The following is a 19,322-nucleotide window of genomic DNA, read 5'->3' on the forward strand; positions in this document are numbered from 1 at the left end:
ATACATACAAAACATACTGAAAGCAGTGAAATGACAGAAATACATATATAAGTCCAAAATCTAAATAAGGACAGTCAAAGTGCACAGTCTGAGGAGTGGACCGTGACATATACAATACACACATAGCTCTGCATAGGAGTGGCGCTAGCACCACTCATAAAACAACCTATAGATACTCATCATCAGTCGTGTTGTCCCTTTTGTGTCTGACAGGAGAACTGGATGTTACGTTCTACGTGATCATCGTCGTGCCCATCATAGTTATACTCCTCATCGCCAGCCTCATCACTGCTCTTTTCTTTGTCAACAAAAAGAGGCAAGTATTTGTTTTTCCCACCAAGGAGATTTCCACATCGTCAGACAAAGTCCTTATATTATTATATTGTTAGCCATAAAACATAACGACCACTATAACGTTTGATTGATCATCAGGTACTATGATTATACTAGGAGGCTTTTTTTGTTTCTCAAAAAGTGTACAGAAAGTGTTAAAATTATGTTTTTATGTGGCCACACTCACCAGTTCATTAAGTATACGTGGTTTTCACCTTAGCACCACCCACCTGAACTTAAGCCTCGCCCACAGCTGTTGTTGTATGATAATGGGGGAGGGGTTAGGGGAGGGGTTAGGGTTATGATGTCACTAGCGTGGAGTAATTTTGATTGGGCCTTTTGACTCAAAGGCTTTCAGCTTCCAGGAAGAAACCAAAAATACACAGGGAAGACATTTGAATATTCTAACCGCACCTTGTGGTCTATTAGTAATCTCCACAGACACACACAAAACAGAAAAAGTACAAAAATCACGGCGATGGCACTCCATCTTTAACTCTCCCTTGTGAATGGTCGGTGGGCTTTATAGCAAACGATCTGTTCTATGTGCGGGTCGTCTGATCAATCTGTGCTCCTCGCCGTTCCCACAGGAACAGTGACAGGTTGGGGAATGGAGTCCTCTACGCGTCCGTCAACCCAGAGTACTTCAGTGCTGCCGAAAGTAAGAACCACGTCTGCACCGGGACGTCACGCACAGAACCACCTCTGCACCGGGACGTCACGCACAGTCTTGCCTTTGTTTCAGCAGACTTGTATTGTACTGCGTGCGTGCGTGCGTTCAGGCGTGCGTGCATGTGCACAGTGGTGGACTAACTAAGTACCTTTACTTAAGTACTGTAAAATGTTGAGTTATTTGTACTTGAGTGTTTACTTGAGTGTTTCCGATTTCCAATATTTTTACTTCTACTCTACATTTCAGAGGCAAAATTTGAAAACATTAGTTACTAGGCTACTTAGTTTGTAGATTCTGATTATCATTACAAAACATTAACCACTAATAATAATAATAATAGCAGATACAAACTCGACGTATTGTGAGCTTGCATGTAAGATTTGCAAGATTTGTAGACATTAGTGAGTACTTTTTACTTTTGGGTGCTTGCGTGCATGCATGCGTGCGTGCGTGCATGTGGCGCTGACCAGTGGTCTTTTGTGCCGCCAGTGTACGTCCCAGACGAGTGGGAGGTGGCCCGGGAGAAGATCGCCATGAGCAGGGAGCTGGGCCAGGGCTCGTTCGGCATGGTGTACGAGGGCGTGGCCAAGGGCGTGGTCAAGGACGAGCCCGAGACGCGCGTGGCCATCAAGACGGTCAACGAGTCGGCCAGCATGCGCGAGCGCATCGAGTTCCTGAACGAGGCCTCCGTCATGAAGGAGTTCAACTGTCACCACGTGGTAAGGAACGACGGGAAGACTTTGATTGATTTAATAGTTTATTGAACATAAATGTAAAAACAGCAACAGAGTACAGTCAAACACTCAGTTCAAAAGGGATAGCACCAAAACAAAGTCCATGTGCTCTTGTTTCCATGTAGGCCCTATGCAATCAATTCATAGACATGACATGAAGAATAACAACAAAATTCAAATCATCAATAACAACAACAAAATCTAAACAAGACGCTGACTTCCACCATGCCATTCCTGTCCTGTTAATTACATAACTGATTGGACGTTTCGAATGCGAGCCAGGGGTACTCCACAAAGTCCACATCCCCTGGACTGGAGTTGAAAGCCATTGTTCCACATGTAATTATTATGACACTTGTGTGAGGAACATATTTGACATGAGTGATTAATTAGAAGTGATTCACACACACACACACACACACACACACACACACACACACACACACACACGCACTCAACCACACTCACACACACTAGGTAAACATTACATTAGCAGCATATTTCTGATATTGGGTCACGTTCCCTTTTCTACACTATGCCTCAATGTTTAAACATTTCTCTGTCACCTGAGTGTCTTACCGTTAATGGATTTGAATCTGTATATAACTATGTCATACGCTACATCTGTCTATTTCATGAAAGTAACAGATCCATTTGTTGTTTGCACTCAGTGAAGAAAATAGGGGAAAGTTGAGTAGATGTGTTGCTTGGCACGGTCAGAAATGAGAAATCACCCAGTGCATTTCTATGTTACAGTTGTAATCATTTCCTGATTGTCCTGCTTGGCTATACAGCGTAAACCCTGCTGATGTCTACACAGGCTGCTGGGTTAAACATACTCACTGATTGTCTTCAGCATCATCACAGCCATGCCCCTCATTAGTTAAGCTAAACGGAAGTGTTAAAAGTTTACCCTTTGGAAAGCCACCGTTACAACATTTTACAATGTCTGGCTGCTTAAAAGCCAACTAGCCAAGCATTTAATTATTAACTTCAATTTGAATAATTTAATGGATTTTTTTTACATGCTTCAAAGCTCCACATTTAAAGATTTTCCAAAGCCCAGTAAATCCTCATTACCTCACTTACAGGCCTTGTGAAATATAACGCCTATGAAAACATATGTCTCTGGCCCCATAGTACTTTCGTGGGAATATTAAGTAGAGTTTAGCCAATCGGAGAGGAGTGGTGTCCCCACCTAGCTGACATACGTATGCTATGTGATGATTGGTCTATAGGTGCGGCTGCTGGGTGTGGTCTCACAGGGACAGCCAACCCTCGTGATAATGGAGCTGATGACCCGTGGAGACCTGAAGAGCCACCTGCGCTCTTTGCGCAAAGAAGTAAGCATGCTTTTTCCTTCCAGTTCTGCCCTGCGTGGCCCCTGAGGAGCAAAACAGTTCAGCCAACATCAGTCTCACAGAGTTTGGATTCTGTCCAGCAGGACATAAAGACACAAACACATTCTCCTTCCATCTCTTTCTTTCTTTCCGCTCACTTACACTCCCTCTCACTTCATCACTCACTCGCACGCACGCACGCACGCACACATCACGCACTTTATGGTGCGTATCCTGAGCTTTGGTTAAGTTCCAGTTCTGCAGAGAGACAGCAGCAGAAGAAGACAAGTGAGATGCTCAATATGGCGCTTGTTGTGCTACCCCCGCTTCTCTCCCTCCTCTACCACAGAACTCCAACGCCCAGGTTCTGCCCCCTCTGAAGAAGATGATCCAGATGGCGGGGGAGATTGCGGACGGCATGTCGTACCTAAACGCCAACAAGTTCGTCCACCGCGACCTGGCCGCCAGGAACTGCATGGTGGCGGAGGACTACACCGTCAAGATCGGAGGTAAGATGTCCAACTCACGCGGAGCCGTCAGGGTGCATAAGTTGGTTAGACATACTAACAGTCCGACAGGCATTAGTTACAACTAACCCGTGGCTCCCGACATGCATGGCATGTTAAAAATATCCCGTGGCAGGTTAAAACTAACCCGTGGCTCCCTGTGAGGTTAGGTTTAGGGTCTGGGTTTTGGGTAGGGTGTCAGACTAATGCTATTTAGTGTCTTCACTGACCTCTGTTATGTTGTCCTTCTCCCCTGCCTCACTTCAGACTTTGGCATGACCAGAGACATTTATGAGACAGATTATTATCGCAAAGGAGGGAAAGGCCTGCTGCCGGTCCGCTGGATGTCCCCGGAGTCACTGAAAGACGGAGTTTTCACCACCATGTCTGATGTCTGGTATGACATTATTGCACACGAACACACACACACACACGCACACACACACACACACACACACACACACACACACACACACACACACACACACACACACACACACACACACACACACACACACACACACACACACACGCACATATATGTATTATGCAAACTACTTTGTACAAATTCAAGGCCATTCCAGAGGGGGCCTTGCATAGTATCTCAGAGGTATGTTTACTGTGTATGTGTGAATGTGTTGGTGTTGGCACGTGTAACAGTACTGTGGTACTATACCGCTGTTTCATGCTATCCCTGTTTTTTTACGATATCGATGATATTTATGTTCTTTACTGTTCTCTGTTGACACTGTGTGTCTCGGCTCTCGGCGTGGCCTCAGTTAAATGCTCGACAACCACCAGATTCTATCAACTAAAGTATAAGGTTTTAGACAGATGTAGCTGTTTACGAGCTCCCTAGCAAGTGTTTGTTTCCTAACTGAGTGTGTCCCACGGGTCTGTCCCTACGCGAGGAGGACCTAAACTGATCCAGATGTTTCCAAATGAGAGGTTGCGGTGCCAGCACAAACCCACCTCCACATCCACGCATTATACAGTAACTTCCTCTTTGATGTCACAAAGATCAAGTCCACTTTTGCGAGAGTCCATTCTGGGCCTCCGACAAAATGCCTCTACCAGTGGATGCCTTTCTATTTGGTTGATCAAGAAAAGCTTCCTCCATGTTTTTGTCTTTCAACACGGGACCCTTTTAGCCAATTAGATACAAGTCGGTGTTGTAATAGTCTGTTTTTAAAGAGCGCTGAGTGCACTCTCAGATGCCTCGCCAGCGGTGAGAATGTGACTGCCGAGAGCTAACAAACAGTGACAACACTGTGTTCTTTGTTTTTAGCATGTCAAGGTTCCCTACAGTAGTTTCCTGCTCCATTCATTCAGTTTCGTAGAGGTTTCCATGCAATGTGGCACGCACACTTGTTTGCGTCGCTGACTGTGCGGCGCAGGGTTATAGTGAGGTTACCCATAATATAAATTTACCCATACGTCCTCCACACCGCAGCTTGTCTCGGAGCAATGGATTCAGCCGTGATTCATCGCCTGGGCTTCACATACCATCTGCCTGACTGGCTACACACACAACAGCAATACTTAATGCTGCTGTATCATTTGAAACCATGGTATATGTTTCATGGAGCTAATAATGTAACTTGATGAGCAGTATAGCAGAGTAGACCTCAGTCCATTGTCTCGTATCCCTAAACAAAAACAAGACTTTCTACAGTATGTGTGTGTGTGTGTGTGTGTGTGTGTGTGTGTGTGTGTGTGTGTGTGTGTGTGTGTGTGTGTGTGTGTGTGTGTGTGCGTGTGTGTGTGCGTGCGTGCGTGCGTGCGTGCGTGTGTGTGTGTGTGTGTGTGTGTGTGTGTGTGTGTGTGTGTGCGGCTTGCGCATGCATTTATTTGAAGTCCTTTCTCCTGTGTGTTTCCCGCTGCAGGTCATTTGGTGTGGTTCTGTGGGAGATCGCCACCTTAGCGGAACAACCCTACCAGGGTATGTCCAACGAACAAGTGCTACGCTTCGTCATGGAGGGAGGCCTCCTAGACAAACCTGACAACTGCCCCGACATGCTGTAAGTCCCTCTGTGTTTGTTTCTGTGAGCACACTCTCTAACCCACAGGTTCCCAAGTATTTGTGGGTCACGGAGTAAAAATCTTTTACCTACAGTTGAATATAGGCTATAATTTTTAAAGACTTATTATACATTTTAAAACAATCGAACAAACAAATCTAAGAAATTATATAAATGAAAATGATAATAAGTAGTGAAAAATAGCCTATCTACAAGCTCATAACGCGGTGCGAACATCTAATCTCTCTTTTGGGTCATGGGCTAAAAAGTTTGGGAACCACAGCTCTAACCTAATGCTCTCCAACTGTGTATATAATAGTACTTGTGCTTCCTTAAAGCTAATAAATAAATCATCATGTCACTCTTTTCCGGGGCCTTCCAGCCCCGCTGTGTTGTAATGTAACCTTGAAGGATGTATTGTTTCGTCCTCTGCTACCGTCTCATAGGTCCCTCTGTCCCATAAACGTATTATTAACCCCTTGCCGGTCAATGCCCCAGCTTCTATTTTGAGTTGTGGTGGCTGGACGACGTGCGTAGGACATCATGTGATAATTTTTATACAGTATGCCAGTGTTAGAGCCAAGCCGCAGGCCTGCACGGCTGGTGACATTAACGTCACAGGTTAAATGCAGCCCACTGACCACATGGCCCCAGTGCCCAGCTGGCAGCCGGTTGTAGGGGGACCCTCCTCCTCGTCCGCACTGCAGTCAGACGATAGGCCCATAGAAGGGTAGCCATGACTTGTGTGTGAAAGATGCCGTTTGGGAAGGGTCATCGCATCGGTGTCCACCCGTCAGCCAAGGGACAGAGATGGGAGGGGGGCTTAGAGAGGCAGCCATTAATTAATTGACCAGGCTGTTTTAGGGGATAAAACAGCCTGCCTGTCTGGCTGGTCTGCTACTTATACAGTACATGCGTTTCTCTTCTGCTCCTCTGACCTCAATGAGCAGGCATTCTGCCCCCCTCCTTTCTGCTGCTCCTCTGACCTCAATGAGCAGGCATTCTGCCCCCCTCCTTTCTTCTGCTCCTCTGACCTCAATGAGCAGGCATTCTGCCCCCCTCCTTTCTGCTGCTCCTCTGACCTCAATGAGCAGGCATTCTGCCCCCCTCCTTTCTTCTGCTCCTCTGACCTCAATGAGCAGGCATTCTGCCCCCCTCCTTTCTTCATGGCTGACCTCAATGAGCAGGCATTCTGCCCCCCTCCTTTCTTCTGCTCCTCTGACCTCAATGAGCAGGCATTCTGCCCCCCTCCTTTCTTCTGCTCCTCTGACCTCAATGAGCAGGCATTCTGCCCCCCTCCTTTCTTCTGCTCCTCTGACCTCAATGAGCAGGCATTCTGCCCCCCTCCTTTCTTCTGCTCCTCTGACCTCAATGAGCAGGCATTCTGCCCCCCTCCTTTCTTCATGGCTGACCTCAATGAGCAGGCATTCTGCCCCCCTCCTTTCTTCATGGCTGACCTCACCTTAGGAAGAGAGTGCATGTAAAAAAAAAAGAAAGAAAGAAAGAAAGCAAGAAAGAAAGAAGTGAAGGCTGTGTGTTATGCAGACACAAACCTACGGTTGCCATGGCAGCCTGAGTGTTTTGTCCTGATTGCAGGGGTGTGTGGATTGTGTTACGGAGGTGGGTGGGAGGGGGGGGGGGGGGGGGGGGGGGGGGGCTGTGTCCTGGTCTGCAAGCAGCACACACAGGGAAACGAGGCTCCCGCCACTGTTTGCCTGGCCTGTAAGAGTGACTCAGTGGAGAGACTTCCAAAGTTGTGCATAAGCGAGCCGTGGCCTAGCTGGCTACACTCACAGGTTCTGGACAGAATCGACGACTGGCGGGAAAAGGACAAGGGCCAGATTCTGGAGAAAGAAAGGGATGAGTCATAATTATTTGGAAAGCTTTGAATGTCTTCCCTCCTTGTTTTCTGTCTTTCCCATGGTCAGGTACAGCTCTGGGTCACGGATTGGATTTCCCATGAGTCCTGTCTTGTGTTTCATGTGGACAAAAGAGCACTCTCTTTCACAGGGATGGGCAGAAATGAAAGACAGAATAATACCATTACATTACATGATGAGATATCGTTTCTAAAATGGTATCGTGGACAACGCTATATGCAGTCATTTAGTTGAGCCGTGAAGAGATTGTGAAGCTATTGTAATAACTTAATAACGCCGTCTGTCCGTCCGTCCGTCCGTCCGCCTGTCTGTAGGATATCATCTGACAATTTACGATTCATGGTGAAAGTTCAGATTTAAAGGTCAAGTAGGTCAGTTATTAAACATTATGTCATACACAGTAAAATCCTCGCAGATGTGACTTATATGCCGTGGAATGTGTTCTGAGGGCTCCTCGGTCTAAATTTAACTCTTGAGATTGGATGACATTTGAACATTCTCTGAGTTACAAATGGACTGAGGAATCTACAGTGTACATAACTTCTGAGTGTGTGTGTGTGTGTGTGTGTGTGTGTGTGTGTGTGTGTGTGTGTGTGTGTGTGTGTGTGTGTGTGTGTGTGTGTGTGTGTGTGTGTGTGCGCGCGCGTGCGTGCGTGCGTGCGTGCGTGCGTGCGTGCGTGCGTGCGTCTACAGTGATACATGGACATAACATTGGTATTGTGAATAGCATGACTAAAAAAACTGGCCTGATTTTCAGTTTTTTGTAAAGCATACATTTCTAAACATGTTTCTCAACATGTTATATATAATATGTACACTTGGGTAACACCTGTTCAATGTCTATAATGCCTTGTAACATACTGTACTATGCACTATACTCTGTATAATTATAGTTCAGTCAGACAACTCACGAATAGATTTAACCAATATTTATTATAGAATGAGAATAAAAGTGTGCATATGATATTTGACTTGGCGTTCGGCTCTGCAGCAGTTTCTCCCTTTAATTGATTCAACATCATCGTAAAACATTAAGAGCAGGGAGATAGATATACAATAAAACCCCCATGGGGAACATACATAACAGAGCCCACCGGTGGTGCTGGGGTGGTGGTGGACGCAAACATCACATAACAACCAGGAACCATCTGCAGAGGAAGGCAGGAAGAGCTTAAATACCCCGCCCAATTGGTCAGCTGACTGCCACATCAGCGAATGACGTGTGGGGCTTGCACACACTTATACACCCACATAGAAATTCAGCATGTTAACCCCTTGAGTATAGTATGAACCTTTGAGCAACTCCCTCGAGTCTGACTGAGATAACTCCGCAGGCTACGGCTCATTTATATGAACTCAGAAATAATCATAAAAATAACATAAAACATTATAAAGCCTTTTTATAATTACTTATAAACAAGGTCAATTATAAAAGTGTTGTAATCGGCTTAAAAGTTAAAAGCACTTATAGCGCAATCATAACACATTATAATGCCTTTTATAATGACTTCAATGACTTTGTTTAAATCTGGATGCAGTGGCTGGTATTGGTATCAAAGTAGAGATCGGTATACAGTAGCAACAATACTTACTGTATTTAAACCCATTTTGGGCGGGAACCCCTTTTGGTGTTAGTATTATGTTATGCTTTAGCTATTGAAAAATAGCAGATCTACAAGCTCATAGCGCGCCACCGAGTGGCGCACTACAAGCTTGTAGGTCTGCTATTTTTGAAAAATCGAAGAACCACTGACATACAAACATAGCTTTTTCAGAAAACTGTCAGGATGTAGAAGACATTTTTTTAATCTGATCTCAGGTCAAAATGGGTTAAACACCATTTGTAAAATGTGCAATATCACCATGAGGTTTTCACTGGACATGAGATGTTAATGCAGGGGTGCCCAAACTTTTTTCACTGAGGGCCAAATCCAGAAAAATATAGGAAGGGCTGGGCCACTCACTAGAGATGAGGTATATCGCCTCACCCGTTGTGTATTAAAGTTAGCAAAATCAATCAAATGTAGGTAAACCAGTAAGACGCGCAAACGCGGGAAGCGAACGCAGCTCGTACATATTTGGGTTTTTTTAAGATTTATTTTTAAGTTATTATTTTTAAGTTAAGTTTTTAACTTAGCCATAACCATATAAGGAGTCCCCAAAGCAGTTATACGTCCAAATATGGAGTGTGTTGCATCAATCACAAACAAATCACTCAGCTCCATATATGGGCACAAAGGTGGGACACACAGACACACACACACACACACACACACACACACACACACAGACACACACACACACACACACACACACACACACACACACACACACAGACAGACAGACATGATCTGCTAGGTCTCATAGTAAGTGCTCAGTGCGTTTGCAATTATGCTTGTTAATTGAATATGCTTACAGAAATAAAACAGCCTACATCACCATCCGGGACGGTCGCGGAACGGCCGCCCGTGCATAAACGTGCGTGCACAAACAAACAATAAGATGCAGCCTGTCAAGTGTCAACCTGTCACGGGGGACTAAACAGCACACACGCACACAGCGCGCGCGAGAGAGAGAGAGAGAGAGAGAGAGAGGGCCCACTAACGTATAATTTGTTATTCTCTTCAACACGGACCCGGCCATAAATCGATCAATAAGCTGCATCGTATCGTATCGCATGTCATAATATCCTTACCATGGCTGATCATATATCATGCCGACCCTTCGTTACAATGGCAAGCTTTTCTTGAAGTCCTTCCTTCTCGAAAAGGGCTTTGACTGTAAATCCACCACCAAAGTATGTTCTCCTAGTCCAGTCATTTTTGGTGTTTGTTTGTGAGTTAAATCTGTTAATTTAGCGAGCTCAATCAACCCACAGATGGAAACTCGCGCAGAAGGTTTCAAACACCCAGTAGCCTACTCTTTTCTCATTGGACAATATTTTCAGCAGATGGGATCCAAGCACGACGTTAATGTCGCCAAAGGCCAGCTAGGGCAAACTCGAAATCTGATTGGTTAGGAACCTGTCAATCTATCACTCGAGTGGGAAAAAGTTTCTTAGGTATCGGTTTTGGTTTTGTGGAGAAGCTGCCTTGTTCAAGACAGTAGCTCCACCTAGTGTTAAAACTAAGAAATACAATACAGTCAAGTGCAAGTTTCATGTGCGGGCCATATTCCATTATATTTTTAGAATTTGATACGGGCCAATTAAAAATGGATCACGGGCCGCAGTTGGCCCGCGGGCCGTAGTTTGGACACCGCTGTGTTAATGGGTTCAGATCTGAGCGGAGTCTGAAGCCTGTCCTGGACGGGGTATCTGGACGTAAAAACCAATCCATGAGATGTTAGTGTATCCTGCTGCTTGCAGCGCTTGATCAACTTATCTATCCATCGTAGGATGTGGGTTACAATTTTGATGCCTGGTCCTAAATAATTAATGTTGTGACTCGAGTCGTGACTCCAAATTGTTCTGCATCCTGACCTTCAATCTGCGTCCACATTACTAGTTCTCTGTTTTTTTCTCTCCATGTTATATTCACATTGCTCACAACAAGTGACAGTGTGGCATTGTGGTCGGTTGGGCAGTGTCCACTATACTTTAGTTTCTATCACAGTGCAAGCCTGACCACCTCCAAGCCTGATGGTAAATCCAGATTTGTTTTCATCTACACAGATTATTGAATTACTACCGGTGTGGTCGAAAGGCAAACATTGCATGCGAGTATCAGGTGTAATCACAGAGACACTGAACTCTTTGACCCTGCTGGTTCTGTGAAGAAGAGCCATGGGACTGGATGTGGATGTGTGGATTCCCACTGAATGTGTCTCCAGCGTTATTCATGACATGCCCTAAAAGGTGATTGCATGTGTCTCTGTGAGCTGACAAGCAGGCAGGATTTATTGCAGTGTTTTTGTTTTTTCGTTTTTTCCGGTCTTCTGTGCAGCGACAGATGGCACTGTGTGAGAGCACCGAGCAGACAGGTTACTCTGAGCCGCATTCAGGGCCTGGCTCCAAACATTACACTGCTTTTCATGGCAGGTCTCATAGCCCGGGCTTTTGACATGTGAATGTCAACCTCTAAAGGGAGCTCACTGCAAAAACAAGCTAACATGCTTCAGAGTTCTAAGCGAGACGCATGCTTAGGAAAGCACTACCCACAATTCCTTGCTGTGGAGTAGAGTTGGCACCCAGCTGAACACAGGCTGTTGCAGAGGCAGGCAAAAGCTGAGAGAGAGAGAGAGAGAGAGAGAGAGAGAGAGAGAGAGAGAGAGAGAGAGAGAGAGAGAGAGAGAGAGCGCGCAAGAGGAAGCTCAGACAGAAGGAGTGAGAGAGATGATGACTGAGGTGTTAGTAGTGCTTGAAGGGTATTCTTAGCTTGTTTGTGTATAATTGAAGTTGTGGTGTGTGGTGTAGCACCACACCAAACTGTAATAATTCTCTCTTTTATGATGTTGTTTTGACATTCCCCGAGTTCTGCTGCCGACCTGGCACGGTATGTGCTTATGTATGATTTATGTTGCCGCTGTATACAAAGTCCATTACTAAACTCAAAGTGACCAGTTTAGTGAGAATACTTGGCTTTAAAGGATTAGTTCAGATTTTTGGACTTAAAGTTGTAGCCAGGAAATACTTGCCATTAATATAGTGGTTGCAAAGATATTAATTGATTCCATGAGTCCCGTGGTGGGAGTTCTTGTCTGATTTTGGAGAATATTAAGTAGTTCTGGTCATTTGGTGGGGGTCTGGGGGCCACGTATTAAAAATACACAGAACTAGCATCATTTGTATTGTTGACCTATTTCTAGCAAGCATATAACAACTTTCGTTCAACTTAGAACCCTCTGTGACAACTATGTTTTGTGTCCAGCAGCAGCAGCACAAAACAGTTAGTTCCATGTGACAGAGGGGTCAAAGTTGAATGAAAGTTGCACTACCGGTATATGCAGAAATAGGTGAACAATACAAATGACGCTAGTTTTGTGGATTCATTTATTTTTATTTTATTTCTTTTGCTATGCTTTTAACCTTGTAAATGGTAAATGGTAAATGGTAAATGGTGCATTTATATAGCGCCTTTATCCAAGGCGCTTTACATAGATTGTGCATTACATTCACCCATTCACACACCGATGGCAGCGGAAACCATGCAAGGCACCAACTAGCACATCGGGAGCAATTAGGGGTTCAGTGTCTTGCTCAAGGACACTTCGACAGTAACTCTGGGGGAGCCCAGGTTCGAACTGGGAACCTTGTGGTTCCCATCCGGTCACTCTAAAATGCATTATTATTATTTTATGCATGGCCCCCAGTGCCCCCCACCAAATGACCGGAACTACTGAATATTCACCAACACCAGACCAGAACTCCCACCATGGGTCTCAGGGAATCAATTAATATCTAGTATTTCCTACAGCTTTAAGTCCAAAAATCTGAACTAACCTTTTAATGGAATGTATGTGTTACAAGGTTAAAAGTGTGTTTCCTATATTAATTTGTGTACAGTTTCTGCATGTCAGGGTGATATGTTTGTAGATATAGCATAGACAGACTTCTGGAGCTTTGGCCCTAGACATACTGACAAACTGGTGTGCACTGCCACCTGCTGGTGTGAAACAGACACAGCAGATTTAAACTGAACAGAAAGATTTTTTCCACAAAATATGAAGTCTATTAAGGGAATAGAAACTGTAAATAAAAGATCAAATATGTACTTGTACTGTACATTGACAATAAATTGAATCTCATCTCATCTCATCAGGGGTCATCGCCATGTTGGCTTATGGTGGACGTTTTAGTCAACATGGACATACAAAATGAGTGGACAATAATATTACCAAAAACACATAGATAGCCCTGAATGACAAAACAGATCTGTAACTCGGAGAGTGTTCAAATGAAAGCAAAAGGACCCTTGTTTCCATTTGAACACTATCAGAGTTAAGGGGGTCTTTTCAAATTAAACATTTGAGAACCTCTACTAGTACTAGTGGACTCCTAATGTGCGATAGTGTCATAGTAAATGATTGCCATACACATTCTGAAGAAAACCTGGAGACTTGACATTCAGTAAGTGGGAGCTGTTATGGCTGGCTCTGGGGCCATAACGAAAAAGGGGAAACGACACCAGAGGACAATCCAAAAATAAGTATTTTATTTCATACTTTTTATCTTCATACTACGTGAAGAGATAATTAAATAATTTAACTTAGAACCAAACAAACAAGAACAAGGGTGCTCTCCTGCGGCTGTCCCTGCAGCCTGTGGAGAAATGCAGATCTGTAACGCTGTGAGAGCAGGTGTCTTAAATAGTGTTTGGGGAGGACACTGGCCTGGTGTCTCCCCTTCCACTCATCATCTCTGGCTCCGCCCTCCAATCCAGCACTGCAACAGAACTGTTAAAGGCACAGCCACACATACACACACAGAACCCCATATAGTAGACTAAAGGCCCAGGGGGCCGTCACAGTGCTATGATGATCAAAAACATTATAATGGTGTGTAAAACAGAAAATCTAAAATGTGTGTGTGTGTGTGTGTGTGTGTGTGTGTGTGTGTGTGTGTGTGTGTGTGTGTGTGTGTGTGTGTGTGTGCGCGTGTGTGTGTGTGTGCTGCGTGCAGATTCGAGCTGATGCGGATGTGCTGGCAGTACAACCCCAAGATGCGTCCGTCCTTCCTGGAGATCATCAACAGCATCAAGGAGGACCTGGAGCCTCCCTTCCGGGAGATGAGCTTCTTCTTCAGCGACGAGAACAAGCCGCCGGACACCGAGGAGCTGGACATGGAGGTGGAGAACATGGAGAACTTTCCCCTGGACCCCGCGTCCATGACCCGGCAGCCCTCTGCCGTCCCCGCCCCCTCTCCGGGGAGCGTCAGTGCCATCGGAGGCACGCCGCCTCCCCAGCAGCAGTTATCCCCCATGCAAGGCCCCGCCGCTCCTTTACTGGGACCCGGCTCGCCTTCCACGGCCCCGGCGGCTGCATCAGCCATGTTGGGGTCTCCTCCGGGGGGCCAAGCCTTGGACAACAAGCACTCAGGACAGGTCTCGGCCAACGGGCCCATGGTGCTGCTGCGGCCCAACTTTGACGAGATGCAGCCCTATGCACATATGAACGGCGGCAGGAAGAATGAACGCGCTCTGCCACTGCCCCAGTCTTCGGCCTGCTGATATCAGCCCCCCCGGCGGGCCAGCCCAGCCCCCTCCTCCTCTCACACAGGGTAGCACCCCCCCCCCCCCCTCCAGTCTCTTAATGGAGGGATGGATGAGGTAAGAGATGTGTAAAGCAGTAGGCTGATCTCTGCACTTCTTTATGGTTGCAGTACTGAGGTCAATGATGAACTCTATGGAGACTGATACAGCACAGAAACCTTGCTAAAGCGTTTGGAGTATTGTGGCTTTAAGACTGGGGAGCGCTGCAGTCTCCTTCCTGTGTGGCCTGTATTGTACGTTTGTTACACAATTCCTTCAAGAAGAAGGACATTGACACAGGCATTTATCCTAACGTACAAGTTATTTGTAAGACATGAACTGAAGATAATAATTTCCTAGCATATCTGCCAGCAAATCCAACAGAAGAGCACTTTTTTGATGATGATTTTAGAGAGGATGTTGTGGATATCTGAGTGTGTATTTATACCAACACATGATTCTCTCTATAATATGATATAGCTCCATTTCCAAAATGTCTTTCCATTGATATGACTTTATTTCCATGAGCGTGAGACTAGCTCATGCCGTGTGAGGATGCCTCAACCATGAATTTTTGGACTACGATCATTGTGCGATTTTCCTGTTGATATTTCTATGTTTTTTAGATCCTTTCAGGAGTGGGTGAAAATGGAAGAGAAGGGGCTATTGTGTATCTGCCAAACATTTGCCAAATTAAGTTTTTCTTAAAACATTGTATAGGTCTCCCTTCTTGCAATATGGCTATGGTTCAGAGTTGAGACAAGAGTCTATGCTACTGGCAATAATATAATACCAACACATTATCACTTACACAAAACTACACATAAAGGTAGACCATCATTCTACTGTGAATCTAATCGAAAACCTGGTAGCTAACTACATGGAGATGACAAAACAAAGTTGTTGGCCTCCATCATATTGAGTATGTTTTAAGCCTCGGTCATTTCCTCAATTTAAACCCAAGAAAGGGCCACTGATAACGCTCTGTGGACAAAATGTGGCAACTTGGGGCAGATATCAGACATGTTTTAGTATATTTCTGATGGATTACCCCAGGTCTGAAATGAATGAATTACTTTTTTTCCCCCCACACATTTTTTGTATTATCTGAAGGAATTGTATGCATGTGACCTATAAGTCAGCCAACTCTGAATCAAAGCCATAGCTCGACATTGGATTCAACAACAACAAAAAAAAGAAAGAAAGAAAGAAAAAACTCACACGCATAATTCTCACAATGCTAATCGCTGAGTTTCACAGATTTTTAGGATTTTCCCTGTTTTGTTTCCAGTTCTCCAAACTTTAAAATCAGAGCATTAATCTGTCATTTTTAACTTTTAAGTTTCATCCTAGAGATCAACATCTCTCAATGAGACTGTTTAAACAGACATAGCACCAAATACACAACATTAAACAGATAAAGATCTGGTTAGTAGAGATTAGATAAATTATTGGATCTGTGAAGATTCTTCTATTCTGTAGCCTAGTCAGGTTTTCCACAACAGGTCTCTTTTAGACTAGTCATAGGACTCTCTACAATTACATACATATACGTATATAAATAAATATGAATAATAATTATATATATACATATAAAGAGAGGTCTTACAGTGTATGTTAGATGCAGAATCACTTTTATACCCATCATTGGTCTGTCACTTTTATAGCCTTTTTACGGTTCAGATGTCCGCCTCTGTGTCTGTACAGAACAAAGCTGCTATTTTATTATGTTTCTCTTTTTGTCCATGTCTATGTCTGTGTATGTATATATACACACACACACACACACACACACACACACACACACACACACAGTATAGCTATATGATATACAGCACACACACACACGCGCACATGCACACGCACACACACACACACACACACACACACACACACACACACACACACACACACACACACACACACACACACACATTATATCCTTCAGGTTTGATATTATATGGTTTCCACTACAGTCCATTTCGAAAATACGAAAATTACAAAGTCCGACACAAAAAAAGGTTTAAGTTACCCCAAAAGGTCTTCTTTATCACTACATTTTGTTCATTGCCTTTTATTTTTTTATGAAATGTTTCCTTCTGTCTTCTTTTTGTAGATGTCTTTATATTATTATTATACTTATTATTATTATTATTATTATCATCATCATAATAATAATTATTATTAGGAATGGACACCTTAGCTCCATGTCTGAGCGTGTACTTCCTGCACCCTTCTTTCTTTATGTTTCTAGATGTCTAGCACTGCACCTAGTGTTGTCCTCTAGGTGCGTCTCAATCTCAGGTCAAAGTAAAGGCTTTGCTTTCTCCATACATTCTCATGATTGTCCTCTACTTTTCTCACCTTTTTTGTTGTTGTTGTTGTAGTAGTACAATCCTCGTGCTTCATGGGAGTCCAAGGGTGCCCCACCCCTCTCTGAACCTCCATGACAGGTACAGTACACATAAACTCCTCCATGACATGTACAGTACCTACGCCTAGCCTCCTCCTAACTGCTAGCCTGGTTTCCAGCCTGATTCGCTGCGTTCAGTGGATTTGTAATTGTCACTCCGCTACCTTTGTGCTTTCCTTGTGTATGTATGTTTTTAAATGCTTTGTTTCCTAATGTAAGGTACTGTTTGCTTGTTTTGTTTTATGTTTTACTGTGGGGAGTCTGGGGACTGCGGATGAAAATGAGCAATTTTGCTAAATCTGGTGTATTTACATGGCATTTATGGAATTAAGTGCATTGTCCCATCTAAATAAACAAATAAAGTAAAGCTACGGAGTGACAATTACAAATCTACGGAACGCAGCGAATCAGGCTGGAACCCAGGCTACCTATCTGCCCCACCCCCAGCCTCCATGACGGGTACAGAACGTCAGTGGTTGTCAGAAGGTTTAAAGGGTGGTCCCCAGCAGAATTGGGTCAATGCAGCATCAAAATCAAGTTAAACCACGGCTATTTGAAAATGGCTCATCTATGGTGAAGGTGGTCCACAGCCAAATACAAGTCAATTTAAATAAAGTGAGCGCCACTGTGGTACACGTAGGCCTACTCCCCTCCCCGGTGGCTCCTTTTGAAGTCAGGACAAGTTCAAGCATGCAGGATGTTTTCCCCACACCAGAGTCTGGTATTTTAACCCATCCCATTTCCTGTTAATAGGGCTAATTGGGTTGTCTCATTTGCCTTAATTATCCCAACCACTTGGAACAACCATTCAGTCATTTTAACTTTTTTTTCCTTCTCGTTTGTTTCCTGCGTTAAATCTCCTCAAGCGCAATATTATGCCACTTCTGCTGCATTCTGTTGACTTGCTAATTCCGACAACAGGTCTTATTGTTGGTCATCATCATCCTATCTGTGAACCAAAAGAAAAACAACACAAACAAAAATGATGGGTTAATGTCCAGGGACGGGATGACATGTCAATGTCATTCATGGAATAGGTCTTACATGGAGGCTGAGTAGTTTAAGAAAAGAAAAAGTGTTTTTGAAGGATTCTTCCTCATCTTTTGAAATGATGCTTGGTGATTTTATTTTCTTCCTTCTTTGAATTATTTTCCTTTTCCTGTAGGAGTGTTATTTATTTATTTTTTTTATTTTTCCTTTTTTTGTGATATCAGTTTAAATCACTGTATAAAATGCCCCATGATTCAGTATAAAGTTGGACTTTCTTTTGTATGTATTTTCTTTGGTGTCATGACTGGGGGACTTTTACTTTATTTTATTTTTCCTTCAAGTATGTATCTACCTCACTCTTTTTGAATATATGTATGCATATGAAAAAGAAAAAAAGAAGAAAAAAAAAAGAAAAAGGAAAAAAGAAAACATTTCACCCTCTCTATAAGTTTTCATAGAAAACCCTTGTCTCTGGATAAACCCTCGTGTTCTGGATACAGTAAATCCCTGCAGGGATCTCGATAAGACCTCACACCTTGGATGGAATCTCTCTTGGTGGTGGTTTGAATTGTTGTCCTGTGCCCAAGATTGTTCAATCAGCTTCTGGTCTAATGATCCTTTAGGAAGGCAAGTGTATAGGTGTATGAGTTAAAAGGGAACAGTGTATGTATGTGATACCAGTACTGTACTGTACTGATAGGCCAACAGAGGCCTGTGGTGCGGTGCCATGCAGAGGCTCGTTCTGTGCAGAAACAATGCAGATTGTCTGCGTTGTCAATTTGTCATATGAGAACAGATTAAAACATTTATTGTTGCGTTTATTTTTGAGCGGATGGTTTGCAGTGTTGTTAAGGCTTTGGAACTGTGCAATGTGTAGTATCAAAAAGAGGCCAGGACACAACGTCAACACCATCAGACATTCCATCTCATGCACCAACTCTGCAGCACAATCAATTTCACAACCTGGAATCCTCAGACTACCAAAACAGGTTATTATTTTCTCATACATAAATCAGTTATGGAGATTATTCTTATTATAAAAGAAAGGGAAAACATATTTTTTACCTCCACAGTACATTTATATGAGGAGTATATCAATTTGTCAGTTCAAATCCACATTACAACAAACTATTCCACACTTTGAAATGTCTCTGCCATGCTGTTCTCACACAACAACCTTTTATATGATCCTATCCTGTATATGCGTCTGTACTGTGAAGTCTAGCAAGGATTTCTCTTTGCCTC

General features: G+C 43.8%; 1 protein-coding gene across 1 annotated transcript in view; it reads left to right on the forward strand.

Annotated features, from left to right (window-relative positions):
- igf1ra (insulin-like growth factor 1a receptor) overlaps positions 1-18,359 on the forward strand; it is a 122,252-nt gene extending 103,893 nt beyond the window's left edge. Inside the window, exons 14-21 of the mRNA XM_080760791.1 lie at positions 214-316; positions 924-994; positions 1,496-1,725; positions 2,979-3,083; positions 3,430-3,589; positions 3,854-3,983; positions 5,473-5,607; positions 14,107-18,359. Coding sequence (XP_080616917.1) covers positions 214-316; positions 924-994; positions 1,496-1,725; positions 2,979-3,083; positions 3,430-3,589; positions 3,854-3,983; positions 5,473-5,607; positions 14,107-14,653 — 1,481 coding nt within the window. The 3' untranslated portion in view covers positions 14,654-18,359. The remainder of the gene's footprint in view (positions 1-213; positions 317-923; positions 995-1,495; positions 1,726-2,978; positions 3,084-3,429; positions 3,590-3,853; positions 3,984-5,472; positions 5,608-14,106) is intronic.
- The last annotated feature ends 963 nt before the right edge of the window (positions 18,360-19,322 follow it).

This window comes from Protomyctophum bolini (genome assembly GCF_963924005.1).
Source record: "Protomyctophum bolini genome assembly, chromosome: 4".
In the NCBI taxonomy this organism is placed as follows: Eukaryota; Metazoa; Chordata; class Actinopteri; order Myctophiformes; family Myctophidae; genus Protomyctophum; species Protomyctophum bolini.